This window comes from Mytilus trossulus, chromosome 13 (assembly GCF_036588685.1).
Source record: "Mytilus trossulus isolate FHL-02 chromosome 13, PNRI_Mtr1.1.1.hap1, whole genome shotgun sequence".
Lineage (NCBI taxonomy): Eukaryota > Metazoa > Mollusca > Bivalvia > Mytilida > Mytilidae > Mytilus > Mytilus trossulus.
This window is the reverse complement of record NC_086385.1, coordinates 11980895-11999256: the sequence shown is the minus strand read 5'-3', so window position 1 is coordinate 11999256 and position 18362 is coordinate 11980895. Positions and strand designations below refer to the sequence as shown.

The 18362-nt window shown below is 32.2% G+C and overlaps 1 protein-coding gene across 3 annotated transcripts in view; it reads right to left on the bottom strand.

Moving 5' to 3' along the window:
- The window catches only part of LOC134695011 (uncharacterized), a 101439-nt gene that overhangs the window by 64260 nt on the left and 18817 nt on the right, over positions 1 to 18362 (bottom strand). For all 3 annotated transcript variants that reach the window (XM_063556145.1, XM_063556146.1, XM_063556147.1), the window contains exons 15-25: positions 17908 to 18006; positions 16634 to 16708; positions 14888 to 14954; positions 13219 to 13319; positions 12193 to 12258; positions 10995 to 11225; positions 9094 to 9176; positions 8035 to 8128; positions 5825 to 5893; positions 4947 to 5062; positions 46 to 112 (exon numbers count right to left, since the gene is read on the bottom strand). In XM_063556145.1, the coding sequence (XP_063412215.1) occupies positions 46 to 112; positions 4947 to 5062; positions 5825 to 5893; positions 8035 to 8128; positions 9094 to 9176; positions 10995 to 11225; positions 12193 to 12258; positions 13219 to 13319; positions 14888 to 14954; positions 16634 to 16708; positions 17908 to 18006 (1068 nt within the window). The remainder of the gene's footprint in view (positions 1 to 45; positions 113 to 4946; positions 5063 to 5824; positions 5894 to 8034; positions 8129 to 9093; positions 9177 to 10994; positions 11226 to 12192; positions 12259 to 13218; positions 13320 to 14887; positions 14955 to 16633; positions 16709 to 17907; positions 18007 to 18362) is intronic.

The following is an 18362-nucleotide window of genomic DNA, read 5'->3' as shown; positions in this document are numbered from 1 at the left end:
GACTATCAAATTGCGCAAAAATGCATTGGAAATTAAGAATCTTACCTTGAACTCTTGTCTTGTAATTCTTTCTAAGTAATTCTTTGGGAAGTAACTTGTCAATGGAATGGTACTGTAAGAGAGAATATACATCAGAGCTTAGTCAAACTAATGATGAAAACTAACATGCAAAAATCTTAGTCTTTATAACACTAGATTTTAATGGACACAAAACACACTCAAAATCTTAGTCTTTATAACACTAGATTTTAATGGACACAAAACACACTCAAAATCTTAGTCTTTATAACACTAGATTGTAATGGACACAAAGCACACTCAAAATCTTAGTCTTTATAACACTAGATTGTAATGGACACAAAACACACTATGTGTTGTTTATATGAATAAAGTTGAAAATCTTAATTTAAAGCTAAGAAAACAACATTTTCAATAATCTTTCTGAATTCTACATTATATTTGCAATAAGATGTCTTTAAAATGAAACAAACTGATTGGAATATTCTAAAACTTTCTTCCTTAAACCAAAAGAATATTAAGAGATGTAGCATATCCCCTTGTCTTGTGCAAAATAACTGTTAGTGGGCAATTTGAAAGATCTTTCCTATCTCATGTATCTGGCACATTCATTTTGAGTACTGTGAAAGTACTTTTATTCGTGGGGTACCAATTTTCGTGGATGACTCTATCCACGAATTTAAGTGTCCAACGAAATAAAACAACCATTGTCCAAACCAAGTCAAGAAAGACCCCCATATAGGTTTGACCATGGAAGTAATATTACTTCCATGGTTTGACTCAAAGGTTTGACTACTGATACGATATAAAGAATAACGCCAAATCGGATAATACTTTACGGTAATAGCAGTCACAGAACTACACCTGCATGCAAGATTATACTCATTTAATCTTTAATAACCTAACCTGTACAACTTGATCTTTTAATTTTCATAAAAAATAATTTTGATGATGAAAGTCTGATTTCCAGTATTGATATGCTAGTATGATAAAGTGTTCATTTTATATCCTCATAGTTTTCGTACACGTGGGAAATAATAATTTCATGCTGGGCTTGATTATGATAAAAATCATTTGACAATTTAAGATACGTTTATAGCATTTGTTTATGTTGCTGTTTTCTTTAGGTGACATGTTTATGGCCAAATTAACACCTTGCATGGTCTCTAATCTGTTGATCACTTTATCTTGGGTTAATTAGTGTTGTCACTAGGATTTACACGGTTCAATGTTTACTTTGCAATTTCCTTCAATCCAGACTATTCGTGTCTAAAGGCTTTAATTTTTTTTAATTTTTTTTTTTAGAAAACTTATATCCACGAATTTAAAAACCCACGAACATGTAAATGTTGCTCAAACCACGAAAATTGATACCCACGAATTAAAGTACTTTCACAGTAATAGCCCTTATAAGGATATACGTCAACTGTATGGCATTCTCTTTCAGCTGCGTTAAATAGAATCCGACCTTATGTAAATGAATATAAATACATGTATATGCTAACTTATGTTAGGTTGATAATGGACAAAATCTCTATGCAAAGTCTGTGACTATTTGAAAATTTAGTTGTTATAAGAACCCTACAAAATAAGCCCGTTGGGAAGTTCATCTTTTATTTCGCATTTGAATGTTCCAAAATCCACCAAAGGCTGTATATATGTACATGAAGTGTACGTGATCTTGCAAAAGGACAATTTCTATTCGAAGCAGCTCATATTTATATAGTCCTCCACCATGTACATAAGCATAAATTTAGTACTGTAAATTCAGAAATTATTGCGTGCATTTATTATTGCGATTTTGTCATTTTAGACTTAAAGGCGATTTTATTTTTTTACGATTTTGAGAAAAATCCTGTTTAATTCATATAAAATATTTCAAATTGCGAGTTTAAATTATTGCGTTTATAACTCATTCGCATTTTTAGCAATAATAAAAACCTAACATTAATTTCTGAATTTAGTACATATGCACTGCTGATTCATTCTAGCAGTCACTAAATTTAGTTTAAACAAATCAATTTCATAACCATATTTTTACAAGTTATAAGAATTTTTTTTTCTTGACAAAATTAATATGGTGTACACTCAAATATCATTCAAGTCAATATTTCTCCTAAACACTGAAAAGTAATGGTAAATAGATGAATCAACTTTTCTGATTTATAAAAGCTTCAAGAAACACTTATAATTATTCAACTCATATAATTTTGCAACTTCTAACTCCATTCTTAATAACTGTTAAGAAATTATTGCGTGCATTTATTATTGCAATTTTGTCATTCAAGATTACAATGCAATTCTAATGTATGAGAAATCAAGAAAAATCCTGTTTATAGATATAGGAAGATGTGGTGTGAGTGCCAATGAGACAACTCTCCATCCAAATAACAATTTAAAAAAAGTAAACCATTATAGGTTAAAGAACGGCCTTCAACACGGAGCCTTGGCTCACACCAAACAACAAGCTATAAAGGGCCCCAAAATTACTAGTGTAAAACCATTCAAACGGGAAAACCAACGGTCTAATCTATATAAACAAAACGAGAAACGAGAAACACGTATATATTACATAAACAAACGACCACTACTGTACATCAGATTCCTGACTTAGGACAGGTGCAAACATTTGCAGCGGGATTAAACGTTTTAATGGATCCAAACCTTCTCACATAAAATTGAACCTTAGTTCATATAAAATTTTCAAGATGCTAGTTTAAATTATTGCGATTATAACCCTGTCATATTTCGCAATAATAAAAATATCACAACAATTTCTGAATTTACAATAATTTTACAATGTCTAACACTATACTAAACTAACCACCATTTAAACATTAAAGGCATGCATCTTACCTCTTAATCAAATGAATTAATCCTTGAAAACGATAGATTATTATATTTTAAAATAACAGTTCTATATTCTATATCTAAAAATTGTTGAAATCCAAAAAAAACATATTTTACAATTGATAATTAAATGATTTGAAGAAGAAAATCAGTCTTCTCAAAAACTGAAAATCAAACTTTTTTTTAAAACTACACCAGACTTTTACAAATTCATATAAATTATTCTTGTAATTTGAGTAAAATATTAAAACAAATATATACATTTATTAGTTCACTGTATCAATTAAGACTGTAATGTATCCCCACCCAACCCACATTCCTAAACAAGAAGTACTAGTAATACAGTGAGTTTAAATTTACCATTAAAATGTCATCAACCATTCTAAATTGAAATTTATAGAATAATGAAATTTCATATTATACATGTTAACATTTTTTGTCTATTTATTGTAATAAATAAATATAGTTATATTATCTATAAATAAATTTCTAAATGTCTTCCTAGAATAAATAGAACAAACAAATAAGGGCACACTGCATTTAATGTATCAATATTACATATATAAAACAATTATCACTATGGAAAAAGTTAAAAATATTTATAAATTTCCATGAAAAATATGGGGTTTTTTTTGTGTTTTTTTCCTTTTCAATCAAATTTTGTATTTAAATTGTGTAAATTGATAAACTAAATTCCCAGTCATAATAAAATAATAAACAATTTTCCATGATATATTTAAACCATGTGTAGTTTTGACATTTCATATCAAAATAACATATATAAATCTATCGATTACAATTAGATATTTAAACTGATTGATCGTTTGGACTGATAGGTGTCCGTCAATCACTTTATCTGATTTTACTGACAAAGAAACATTTAAATGCATGTTATCTGATATCGTAATCAGTTGTTTACTAATACATTTCAATTATACCATGTGCTGTTATGGACTTGATGTTACTGTACTTATAAAGGAAAATATCGAATATGAGGATCATAAGAATATTGAAAATTATGAAAATTTCGATCGCTTTTATTATTGCAATTGAGGAATATTGGACCAAATAATAAATTAGTATTTGTGTTTTCTGGAAATGCTTAACACATATTAATCTATCAAAATCTAAAAAGTTTTTTTTTTTTTTGCAATTATGAATAACATCAAACACATTTTTGAATTTATAACATATGTTGTGCAAGGTATTGCAAAGTTAAGAAAAGAGGGACGAAAGATACCAAAGGGACAGTCAAACTCATAAATCTAAAACAAACTGACAATGCCATGGCTAAAAATGAAAAAGACAAGCAGAAAAACAATAGTACACATGACACAACATAGAAAACTAAAGAATAAACAACACGAACCCCACCAAAAACTAGGGGTGATCTCAGGTGCTCCGGAAGGGTAAGCAGATCCTGCTCCACATGCGGCACCCGTCGTGTTGATTAAGTTTGGCTAAAATTGAGGCTGGAAGCTGCAAATACTTCTTTGATGATCAAAATTAACAGACTTGACCATGTTGTAACACTTTCAATTTCATTTTATATAACGTCAACATAACAACCATTATATTTACACTTCCGTTTAGCCACTCAACCTCAAGAAATGCACCTCACTGTAAATTTTATATGTAACATTGTCCTGATGACGCCTATCTATAGGTAAAACATGTCGACCATTAAAACTATGCAGTAAAATACCGTATAGGGGGTTATTTTCGCGGGGTGTAAATTTTCGCTTATTTTCGCAGATAGAACAAAATCGCCAAATAAATTCCGCCAATTTAAAAGTGTACATGCAAAGGCAATGTTAAAAATGTTGAATCCGCCAAAATAATAACCGCCAAAAGTTTTCGTATACCTTATTCAATGAAAATCGCGAAATTTTACACCCGCCAAAATGACCCGCTATACGGTATCTGAGTGTAGTTGTCTTTTGTGACACATATTCTTTTATTTCAAGACAACTGTGAATACCCAGTGGTATCCACTCGTTTTTACGTTACCACACAATTACTACTTCAGGTGTTGGTTCACTTTATAGAATTACAGACTTGACTGTGTAAGAACTCACCAGATATGGTTTTGAAATCCTATCAATATATCTCCTCTTACATTAGCAAAACACAGACCATGCATAGGTTCACCAAAACCCATCTCACGGATCAACTGGTTGTGACGATTCCAAATCTGTATAATTACAAACATTTATTTACTCAAGGCTGAATTTAGGGTACTGTGGATTCATTATTATTCGTTGGATACCAATTTTCGTGGATTTCATGATTACAGGTCAATCACGAAATTAAATGTTCAAAGAATTGCAAATGTTCAATAGGTTAGCTTGTATGCAAACCTCTGCAAAAACACGAAATTAAATATTCACACAAGTTTTCTGTTTTCCATGAAAATAGGTACCCACGAAAATAAATGAATCCACAGTAATTAAAAGTCAGAATCTTCACTTAAACAACTTTCATGGCACTTCAATAATAAGATGTCTATTGTAAGTCTATTGATTAATTGTTGGTGTTTAATGCTACTATTAGGACTATGCATTATATTTTGGTAATCATTCTTTATCGGTGCAAAAAGTCAGTCATTTATCAATATCATAATTCACCAAGTAAACCTTACAATAAAACTATTATACTTTGATATTTTTTCAAATCACCGAGATGAAAATTTTTAACCTCGCTAGTTTCCATTCTATCAAAACGCCTACTCCACAACTATTATACTAATTTTCAAATGTCCAGTGACTAATTAGATATAAGAAGATGTGGTATGAGTGCCAATGAGACGCCTCTCCATTCAAGTCACAATTTGTAAAAAGAAACCATTATAGGTCAAAGTACAGCCTTCAACATGGTCATGAACCTTTCAGTAAAACTAATGATTTTAGTTGCAATATTTTATGAAAAGAACCATATCTTCTTATTCCACACTCACCTTAATATAACCATCTTCACTAGCAGTAGCAAACAGTCCCAGCAGAGGGCATTTATCAATTGCGGTTATCTGAAAATAAAAAGAACTCATTTAGATATAGGAAGATGTGGTGTGAGTGCCAATGAGACAACTCTCCATCCAAGTAACAATTTAAAAAAGTAAACCATTATAGGTTAAAGTACGACCTTCAACACGGAGCCTTGGCTCACACCGAACAACAAGCTATAAAGGGCCCCAAAATTACTAGTGTAAAACCATTCAAACGGGAAAACCAACGGTCTAATCTATATAGTTTATTTACAAAACCCTTAAGCTTTTATTTACAAATATGAGTGTTGAAAAAAGGGGAACAAGGATGTGTCCATAGCACATGGATGCCCCACTTGCACTATTATTTTCTATGTTCAGTGGATTGGGAAATGGAGGTAAATCTCTAATATGGCATTAAAATTAGAAAGATCATAACACAGGAAACATGTGTACTACCTTTCAAGTTGATTAGGATTTCAACTGCATCAAAAACTGTCTTGACCTAAAACTTTAACACTAAAGCAGGACAGATGGATGAACAGAAAATGGACTGACGAACAAGGACGCAAACACAGAAAAATAATAATGCCACTTTGCTATTGTACATAACCGTAGCCAGGGGGTTCGGGGGTTCGAACGACCCCCCCCCCCCCTTGAAAACAAATAAGCACTGTTAAAGTCAATGTTCTGTTCGAATTGTGACTGTTAAAGTCGAGTTTGTGAGTCCAACAAACCCCCCCTTTGGAAATTCCTGGCTACGAGCCTGTTGTATGTGGGGCAATGTGTTTGTCAGATAGCAAATTTCTATAAATAAATAGTATTTGGCTTTTAAGGGAAAAATGCAAGAGAAGGGGAGGGGACAGGATTTTTATTATTTTTATTTATACAGCACTACCAATAATTTTATTTTCTTTGTAATAGAATGTTACTGCTACCAAGGACCTATATACGTCCCTGCTGCTACCATCTCTAACAGAAAATCATGCCATCGGACATTTTCATATTCCAATGTTAAATATTTGTAACTTTAGGTTTAGCCTACTGTTGATTGATCCATTTTTAATTGTTGGATACTCATTTTGTGTGGATTTGGTTGGTACAGAGAACCACAAATTTAAATGTTCAAAGAACTACAAAGGAGTAGGGGCATTAAGGCCTTCTTTTGGCCCAAGAAAATAAAATGTTTGATAACTATTTCAAATTGGCACATAATGTTTAAAAATGCATAGAGTCAAGAAATATAAATGAAAAACTTAAAAATCTTTATCTGATGATGTCACAATTACGTCATAATGTGTACTATTTTCCCCAAAACGATGAAAAATACAGAATTTATGCAGTTTTCTATCTTTGTTTCCGTTGTGGAAACATCCTGCGCAGCCGAGAAACAACAAAATAATTTAACAGAAGCTTTATTATAACTACTGGCATAATCTCACCAAATATAAAGTTGTTTCTTGGGTGCGCACATACTTTTTCAATCTAAAATATACTAAAAATTTGATGAAAAAACAAGGAAAATCACGAAAAATAACAAAATATACATTTTAAGTCATGATTTATTGCCAAGGTAACTTGTTCGATGTCAAATATGTTTTGGTTTTCTTAGTCCCGTATACCTTAGTCAAGTTTTCAGTAACTATAGAAATTTGCAGTAATTTTTGGGCCAAATAAGGGCCTTATTTCCCCTACTCCTTTGCTATATGAATATATGCAATATTTTTGGTAAAAATCACAAAATCCAAAAGACAAGATGATTCAAGTTTTTGCCAATCCACGTAAACTGGTATCCACAAAAATAAAAGGATCGATAGTAGTTAATTTTCACTTCATTGTTTTGTTTTGTTTTGAATAATTAATAAACATGTTCTGAGTAGCATTTCAGGTGGTACCTATCACCTTGACTAAAATTAATTTGGTTCATTTAATTTTCATAAAATTTTGACAAAATATTTACTAGACCTTTGACAAAATTAAATTTCAAAAAATTTTAACCAGACACATTGTTTGGAAAAAATTGGGGAAAATATGAAAGTTTGACAAACACCAACTTCGATCATTGAGAAGCTTAATATTTCCTTTACAATGCAACATGATTAAAACGTTTAGCTGATTTTACAGAATTATCTCCCTGTTGTGTAAGGTGCCACGTTAAGTTAAGACTGATAATATATACTCACATGTTCAGTGTGATCTTCGTCCTGTGTATGTTGAAGTGTTGTAATCTGTATTTCTTTACTTTCCTGCCCATCTAATCTATACATATGTAACTTCCTGTTAAACAAATAAACAAAAAAGGTTAAATACAGAATAACTCACATGTGAGCATAACAAAAGTTTGGACACCATCTTCTTTTTTTGGCATATGCAATCACTTTGGAAAAACTTGAAATACATTTTGTTGAAATCCTAGCACAAGAACAATTTCGTCATAATTGAAGTTTTTTTTTAATTACTTTAGATTTCACCAAGTACATTCAATATTTTTCTCAAAATTTGTAAAATTTTTACAAAAATATTTCAAATTCACTGATTTTGAGCTATCAAAGTGGTCCGTTATTTGAACATTCCTATATAAAACTTACCACCTGTGTCAAATATCAGGTGTTGACACACTTATTGTGTTCTCATACATATATATGTGTTCTGCCATCACTACAAAAAATTTACCCTTTGTCTGAATCATCAGATGTGGACACACTAATTGTGTTCTCATACATACATATATGTGTTCTGCCATCACTACACAAAACTTACCCCTTGCCTGAATTATCAGATGTGGACACACTAATTGTGTTCTCATATATACAAATGTGCTCTGGCATCTACACATCACTACACAAAATTTACCTCTGCCATCACTACACAAAACTTACCCCTTGTCTGAATCATCAGATGTGGACACACTAATTGTGTTCTCATACATACGTATGTTTTCTGCCACCACTACAAAACATTTACATCTGCCATCACTACACAAAACTTACCTCTGCCATCACTACACAAAACTTACCCCTTGTCTGAATCATCAGATGTGGACACACTAATTGTGTTCTCATACATACAAATGTGTTCTGCCATCACTACACAAAATTTACCTCTGCCATCACTACACAAAACTTACCCTTTGTCTAAATCATCAGATTTGGACACACTTATTGTGTTCTCATACATATATATATATGTGTTCTGCCATCACTACACAAAATTTACCTCTGTCATCACTACACAAAACTTACCCCTTGTCTGAATCATCAGATGTGGACACACTAATTGTGTTCTCATACATACAAATGTGCTCTGGCATTCCAACACAAGGTATCTAGAAAAAAATATCAATTTTGTAGAATTTTTTGAGGATTTCTTTTTTTAATCATAATAAACTTTTGTCAGATATCAAATCTTTATTTCTAAAATATAATTGTTTCTTCTTTCTTTCTCAATTGAATTTAAATAAATACAACAAAAATTTGACTGCCACTGTCAGAAGATTATTTACTCAACATTCAAGGGGAATCTCAATAAAAATTGAAAATGGAAATGGGGAATGTGTCAACTCAATAAATATTGAGAATGGAAATAAGGAATGTGTCAACTCAATAAAAATTGAGAATGGAAATGGGGAATGTGTCACCTCAATAAAAATTGAGAATGGAAATAAGGAATGTGTCAACTCAATAAAAATTGAGAATGGAAATGGGGAATGTGTCAACTCAATAAAAATTGAGAGTGGAAATGGGGAATGTGTCAAAAAGATAATAACCAGACCAAAACACTGCCGAAACACCACTAAGGAGTCTTCAACACAGCAAAACAATCCCCCACCTGGAGGTGGGCTTCAGCTGGCTTTTAAACAAAAATGTGTACTAGTTGAGTGGTAATGGACATCACACTAGAATCAGAAATATATAAAAGAAACTACAAGTAAAAATCATACAAGACTAACAAAGACCAGAAGCTCCTGACCTGGGACAGGTGCAAAATGCAGTGTGGTTAAACATGATTTTTGAGATCTCAACCCCCCCCTATACCCAGTTTGTGAAAATGGACGCCATACTCAATTGAAAAAAAAATTGCCACTTAAATCTTTTACTTTTGTAAAATTATTAATAGGAATAATGCAGAAGTTATATCCTCTGACCCAGTCAATAACAAGAATGTGTCCCCAGTACACAGATCTCACACTATCATTTTGCTATGTTCAGTGGACAGTGAAAATGGGGTGAAAACTCTAATTTGGCATTAAAATTAGAAAGATCCTATCATAGAAAACATATGTACGAACTTTCAAGTTAATTGGACTTCAACTTCATCATAAACTACCTTGACCAAGAACTTTAACCTGAAGCAGGACAGACGGACGATAACAAACGAAAACACAGACCAGAAAACATAATGCTCCTCTTCTATCATGTCTATTGTAGGTGGGGCATAATAATCATCATTTGGAATTAGCTTGGGAAATTCGAATCTAGATAACATTAGGCTAGCAGCTGATTGGCTCTGTATTGAAGTTCAAAATCATGGATGTTTGGATTTTATCATAGCCCTCACAAGTGGTGAACTCAATCAAGGCCGAAGGGGAGGGGACTGAATTATTTGGGTATGACCAGACTGGAACTTGTGATTATATATTTTATCGCTATTTTGTGCATTTTTTGTGATACTTTTCATATCATGCTTCTCGCTTGATATGGAAAAATTATCGCTAGCAACTAAAGCCACGTGGCATTTTTAACGAAATTGACATGAAATGTACAACGTCGTCATAGGTAAAATAGCGATAAAAAGATTATCATTGGTCATCTCAACTCGATTGCTTTTCTCACTGTACCAGCTCAAGCGAGAAAATCAATCTCGTTGAGATAATCAAAGATAATCTATAATTATCTGTGGACCTTATCTAAATGTCTGGCATTCATACCTTATCTAAATGTCTGGCATTGATTCATACCTTATCTAAATGTCTGGCATTGATTCATACCTTATCTAAATGTCTGGCATTCATACCTTATCTAAATGTCTGGCATTCATACCTTATCTAAATGTCTGGCATTCATACCTTATCTAAATGTCTGGCATTCATACCTTATCTTAATGTCTGGCATTCATACCTTATCTAAATGTCTGGCATTCATACCTTTATCAAAAGCTGTATAAATATACTATCAAACAATTCATTAGCTTTGACACCAATCTCCCAGATTTTGATGAATAGATCGTCTCCACCGGTTGCCATTTTCCTATTGGTCTCAAGTAGTTTGAAACCGGTCACACCAATATCTGTAGCCCCTTCCATACAGGTGATAGTGCCGACATGGGCTTGGACATTTTTTATCATCACACACTGTTCAGCTTCCAACAGGCAAATCTGAAATGACGAAAGTATATAGGTCAGAAACAAAAATTTTATTATCTTCTGTTTTTCGAAATATTTTACAGTGTGGATTCATGAATATTCTTTGGATACCAATTTTCATGGATTTCTTTGGTAAAAGTAATCCATAAATTCAAATGTTCAAAGAAATACAAATTTTCTAAAGGAATGCATGCAATCTATGCCAAAACAACAATATCCAAGAAAATGCAAGTTATTCTCAAACCTCAAAAATTGGTACCCACGAAAAATAAATGAATCCACAGTTACTACTCAAGTATTCAAATATTCAAGCTAAAATCTATTTTGTTAAAATTTTAACAACAAAAATGGATTTTTCTCTCCATTTAACATGTTTAACGATTCTTAAAACATAGAGACCCATTGATGAATTGAAAGACAAACAAAAATTAATTAATTACTCTAAAATCTAGAAATAAATGCGTGCAATCAGCATGCGATTCCTTGATCACTGGCAAAAATGTAAAATCTACTTTATGCATTTGCAGCAATTTTATGGTGGAAAATAACTACTGAAATCATACAGGCAAATTTTCATTTTCCTGAAACTGATTTTGTCCTCGTCTTTGAATCAACTAAACACATCACAATAATTTTTCTAATCTACAGTTAATAGTTTTCATTATTTAACTTTGTAATTTTCCTTGAAAATCATGAGCATTTTTACATTACAGCTAATTTCCTACTGCATGTAGAGCAATACTTTAGTTAGCATGCTTGCTTTGGTTGTATGTATATTGTACAATTGTAAGTGGGATAACATCCAAACAAATTTAAATATAATGTATACAGGTTTATATATGCCTATACATATTATTTGAAGATGTCAATCTTAATTACAAAGCTTGGGTAAACGCTTTTACAAACAAAATAAGCAAGCCAACTAAAGTTTTTCTCTACAAGCATTAGGAAATTAGCTCTAAAAACATTTCTACATTACCTGACCATTACGCATCCCTCCCAGAATAACTGTATCTGTGACCATGACCTCTTCCTTCTCATAAGCCTGTCATAAACATTAATAATAATAAATTACTGTGGATTCATTTATTTTCGTGGGTTTCAATTTTCGTGGATTGCTGAAAACTTGCATATTGGTGGATATTGGATTTCGTTATTTTGTCAATCTCTATATACAAAGCCTATTGAAAAGATGATTTTCATTGAACATTTGATTTCGTGGTTCCACTGTATCCACGAAATCCACGAAAATTGGTATCCAACGAACAATAATGAATTCATAGTAGATAATTTCAATTAACATATATTCATTTCTAAATAAATACAATGTTATAAAAGGACATATTTCAGGAACAGTACAACTTGGTGTCCCCTTAATTTGAACATAACTTGTTGTGTGTGGTAATAAGCATTGTGTATAAGTTTCATATCATTTGGTTCACCAAACTGAAGTAAGGAAACAAGAGATATTTGTACAGACAAACAATGGTATCAACAAGTGAAACTGCGAGCTACTGCTCACTGATAATACCCCCGCCGCAAGTGGATAATATTAATAGTGTAAAAATATGCAAGTGTTCAGTAAACAGGAAGTTGTCGAGTGATGAATCTGAAAATGCATCACACGGTATAGCTGACTTATATAAATCCTGAAACCAAATTTCAGAAATCCTTGTATTGTAGTTCCTGAGAAAAATGCGACAAAAAATATTCATGGGACAGACTGACGGACTGACGGACTGACAGAAGGACAGACAGAGGTAAAACAGTATACCCGCCCTTTTTTAAAGCGGGGGTATAATGAGATATAATAATTATCAAAAAATTCAGTTTGAAATAAGAATATTGTTCATTTCTACCCCAATTAAAACTTTATAAACAGTTCACTACTGCCATACTATTTTTTGCACAGTATCATTTTCTTGAATTTTTTTGGTTAATGAAACTTTTAAGATTTATAGTTCTCAAAAGTATTTCTAGAATCAGATTATTATAAGCTACTTACAAGAGTTAACTGTACAATCTGTAAGACTTCTTCGTCAGTTGTTTGTGGGATCCAAACTTCTACAGCTCTACAGGGGTTGGTGTCACAATTAAATAACAACACTGAAAATAACACAAAAACTCTAAATAACAACACTTCTACAGCTCTTGAGGGGTTGGTATCACAATTAAATAACAGCACTGAAAATAACAGAAAAACTCTAAATAACAACACTTCTACAGCTCTACAGAAGTTGGTATCACAATTAAATAACAGCACTGAAAATAACAGAAAAACTCTAAATAACAACACTTCTACAGCTCTACAGGGGTTGGTATCACAATTAAATAACAACACTGAAAATAACACAAAAACTCTAAATAACAACACTTCTACAGCTCTAGAGGGGTTGGTATCACAATTAAATAACAGCACTGAAAATAACAGAAAAACTCTAAATAACAACACTTCTACAGCTCTACAGGGGTTGGTATCACAATTAAATAACAACACTAAAAATAACAGAAAAACTCTAAATAACAACACTGAAAATTACAGAAAAACTCTAAATAACAACACTTCTACAGCTCTTCAGGGGTTGGTATCACAATTAAATAATAACAACACTGAAAACACTGATACAGCTCTACAGGGGTTGGTATCACAATTAAATAACAACACTGAAAGTAACAGAGACATGTTCTTGTTAATGTACATATTATTTAATTAAAACTCATGAGATATCACTTGTCCTAGTTTATGTTATATTGATTCCACTCAAAAACAATTTCAATGCAAGAAAAATACTATATGAATCAGGACAAAATTTAAATTGAAGGATGAAAACAATATTGTGTGTCAATTATCTCCCTTCAAACTTCACCGCTTGTCTGTAAAAGCCTGTCCCAAGGTCAGAAGCCTGTCCCAAGGTCAGAAGCCTGTCCCAAGGTCAGAAGCCTGTCCCAAGGTCAGAAGCCTGCAACACAATGGTCTGATCTCATTGCTGTGTTTCATATATGATTTTGTATATTGTTTTGTACATACATTTTTTCTTTTGAATTGTTTTACATCTGTTTATCTGAGTGAGGGTCTAAGCTTTCTGTCCCAAGTCAGGAGCCTGTAATTCAGTGGTTGTTGTTTGTTTATGTGTTATATATTTGTTTTCGTTCATTTTTTTACATAAATAAGGCCGTTAGTTTTTTTATTTGAATTGTTTTACATTGTCTTATCGGGGCCTTTTATAGCTGACTAAACGGTATGGGCTTTGCTCATTGTTTAAGGCCGTATGGTGACCTATAGTTGTAAATGTTTGTGTCACTTTAGTCTTTTGTGGATAGTTGTCTCATTGGCAATCATACCACATCTTCTTTTTTTATAGAATAGTAATTGCTCATTGTTGAAGGCCTATAGTTGTTAACTTCTGTGTCATTTTGTCACTAGTGGAGAGTTGTCTCACTAATTGGAAATTCTAACAATTTTTTTTTTATATATTATAAACCTGAACATGCATGAAATACTAGCCACTGGATGTTAAGCAACCAACAATCAATCAATCAATCATAATAAATCTAATTTAAAGAAGAATTTAAGTTCTACCAGGTGGCAGTGTAATCTATAATTATATATGCTAAATAAGAAGCTTTTTCACGTAACAATTTTTACAAAGTAAAAACCAAAAACCATCACATACCTTCTCCATTCTGTAATACTGAGTGAAGTCTGTTTTTCTCCCGACTATAAGCAAAGCATGAAAGTACCTGTAATTATATAGAAAGGTGTGCAAATTATTTGATTGCCTTACAGCTAATTTCCTAATGCATGCAAAGCAAGACTTTGGTAAGCTTGATTGCTTTGTTTGTATATTGAACAATTGTAATTGGTTATAACGCCGGAATTTAAACATAATATAAACAGGTTTAATTATGCCTATATACATTGTTTAAAGATATCAATCTTATTTACAAAGCTTGTATAAACAATTATACAAACAAACCAAGCAAGCCAACCAAAGTTTTGCTTTACATGCATTAGGAAATTAGCTGTAATCATACCAAGTCTTTGGTTATAAAAAGGTGGAAATAATTTTACATGTAGAACTGTCTGTGTAACTCAACAAAATATCTCCTCTCTACTATTTTTTATTTAACCACAGGTTATTCTGAGTTGAGGAGAACGAATAAAAAAAATCCTACATGTAGAAATGTCTGTACGACTCAATAAAAAATATCACTTTGCTTCTGACAACATATATTTGCTCTGCCTACAAAGTGCCACTGGAAACTTTGTTATAAACAATGTCATAATATCATCTCTTGTTGGTACAAATATTCTGTACCAATTAGTTTGTTAAGGTGGTACCTAACACTACAGGGAGATAACTCTGTAAAGTCAGCTAAATGTTTTATTTATGTTGTGTTGTAAAAGGAATATTAAGCTTTTCAATGATCATAATTGGTGTTTGTTAAACTGCTATATAACCAGTGTAATTTTTCTGACAAAACGGTTGGTTCAAAATTTTTGAAATTTTTTATATTTTTGTTAAAGGGTCAAAAAGTTAATACTTTGAAGAAATTTTATGAAAATTAAACGAGCCAAATTAATATTAGTGAAAGTGTTGGGTACCACCTTAAGAACATATTATATTGTAACATTTATTTCAGTGGAAATAATATTCTAGAATATATTTTCCAATAGACTATTTTCCTATTACTGACTTTTGACTCTGGTTTATATTATTTTTCAACAGGTTACCTACGAAATCCTGGTACTCGGTCAATTAAGAGCAGTCATGATAAGTAAAATCAAACATTTAATCGGTGTAGTTTGAGGGAAAATTTTACTATTTTTCAATGAGTTTGTGGTGTAAAGAAAATATGAAACAGAATATTTTCCCCAAGAATTGTACAGTTTAAAACCTTAACTTTACTTCTTTACGTTGCTCTTACTTGACATGGTACCAGGATGTCGTAGGTTACTGTCGAAAAATTATAAACTTCGAAGTCTAAATTCGGTAAAATGAAAATAATCTATTGGAACTTATATTATGAAAGGATTAAAGGAACTTCTATTTTGTGACAGCTTCCAAATTTGTTTAGCCCAATGAAGCATTAACCCAATCTTGCTGCCAGTAGTTTTTCAAGATTGCATTTCATGTGCCAGGAAAAACATGCGCCTAACAATGACATCATTCAACATGGGACATCACTCTCTAATGACCGTTACGTTTTGGCGCCATTGTGGCAAAAATATTACACTGTTTGGTCTTCGGCCTTCCAATTGAAAGAGATACAGCAATGATGATAAGCGTGCATAAATTAAAACATGGATATATGTGTCCCTCCGGCAGCCAGAGAATAAAATATCACCTTGCTTCCAGTTTAGCACAAAGAAGCATGAATAAACTTTAAATTTATGATTCATTACTAATTTAACTTACCTGAAAAGTTGGCATAGGATAGATAATAGTCAGTGTTGCCCCGGTAACAGGAGAAAACAATCTCACAGAACCGTCCTGTAAAATTAACAAAAGTATATTAATTTTCATTGGAACCAAATTTCATGGATTAAGGGAAACTATTGTATATGTCGGGGTACTTAATTTCATGGTTGTGCTAAAGTCTACATACAAGCCTTAATATAGAAAATTCATTGTTTGAACATTTGATCTTGTGGTTCATTTGTCACCAGGAAATCCCCCAAAATTAGTAGTCAACTAATAATAATGTAGTCCAAAGTAGGTTACTTAACTTATGCCTATATAGTATGTTTATTGCAAAAAGAACCTACAGATTAAAACTTTCTAAGGGCTATTCCAGAAAAAATGTATGGGGGTGTTGGAAGGCAGTTTTTGTCAGCACCCTCCACCCGGACAATTGTAATTGAGAATTAAAGTGCATTAGAGTGAAAAATTGCTCTGATACCCATCTCCCATGTATTATTAATACAATGTGCCTTCCAACCCCCCCCCCCCATACATTTTTTTTCTGGAACAGCCCTAACTTTAATTTCAGTTTATATTTCTGAGATTTTTTATTTTTCAATAGGATGACTATCACTTACAAATTAGCTCAAGAGATTGCAAAACCAAATTTAAATAAAATTGAGAATGGAAATGGGGAATGTGTCAAAGAGACAACAACTCAACCAAATAAAAAAACAACAGCAGAAGGTCACCAACAGGTCTTCAATGTAGCGAGAAATTCCCGCACCCGGAGGCGTCCTTCAGCTGGCCTCTAAACAAATATTTACTGGTTCAGTGATAATGAACGCCATACTAAATTTCCAAATTGTACACAAGAAACTAAAATCAAAATAATACAAGACTAACAAAGGCCAGAGGCTCCTAACTTGGGACAGGCCCAAAAATGTGGCGGGGTTAAACATGTTTGTGAGATCTCAACCGTCCCCCTATACCTCTAACCAATGTTATATGTGTAACTTCTTATTGTATAACTATACTCAAAACAATTAGGTCTCTTTCAAAATTAAGTTGCATGGGGGAGAACATGGATAAGCTTTTTCTTTCACACCAACCGACCACAAAATACAATTTTCATTTTACTTTATAGGAAAGTGACAAAATTATTCTAAAGGGAAAATGTAATCACCCACAATCTATTAATTTGAGTGCCTCCCATTCTTCCAATTAGAACAGCATTTAACTAATTATCTGATAACATGCTTAAATTGCATAACTCTGTACATTTGTACCTCTGTAGATGCAATGATCCTGCTAGGATGACCTTTAACTCCTGAACTTAGCTGTAACTTGTAAACAGATGATTCTACTGGAGCAAAGAGGTTATAAAACTGTAAAAAAAAAGAGGAAAGAAACTACTTAACATGCTAAAAGGAGGATCTTTATTCTATATACTTTTATGCTGGACTTCTCCTTATTATGTGATAACTGTGTTTGTGTAAGCTATTGTATATTTTACTTTGTCCTACTGTATCTGCACGCACAGTCTCAGTGAAATATGCATGTTTGTACTTTGGTACTAATATGATTTATAACAAACCTTTCTATAATTGTCTATTAACAAATTGTAAAGAAACTAAGATTGACTCTCTCAGGTAATTGACCTAAGATAATTTAGCTTTTTTAGGTCCTTTTCATCATTTAAAACTTTCAATAGTTATCAAGGGTACCAGGATTATAATTTCAA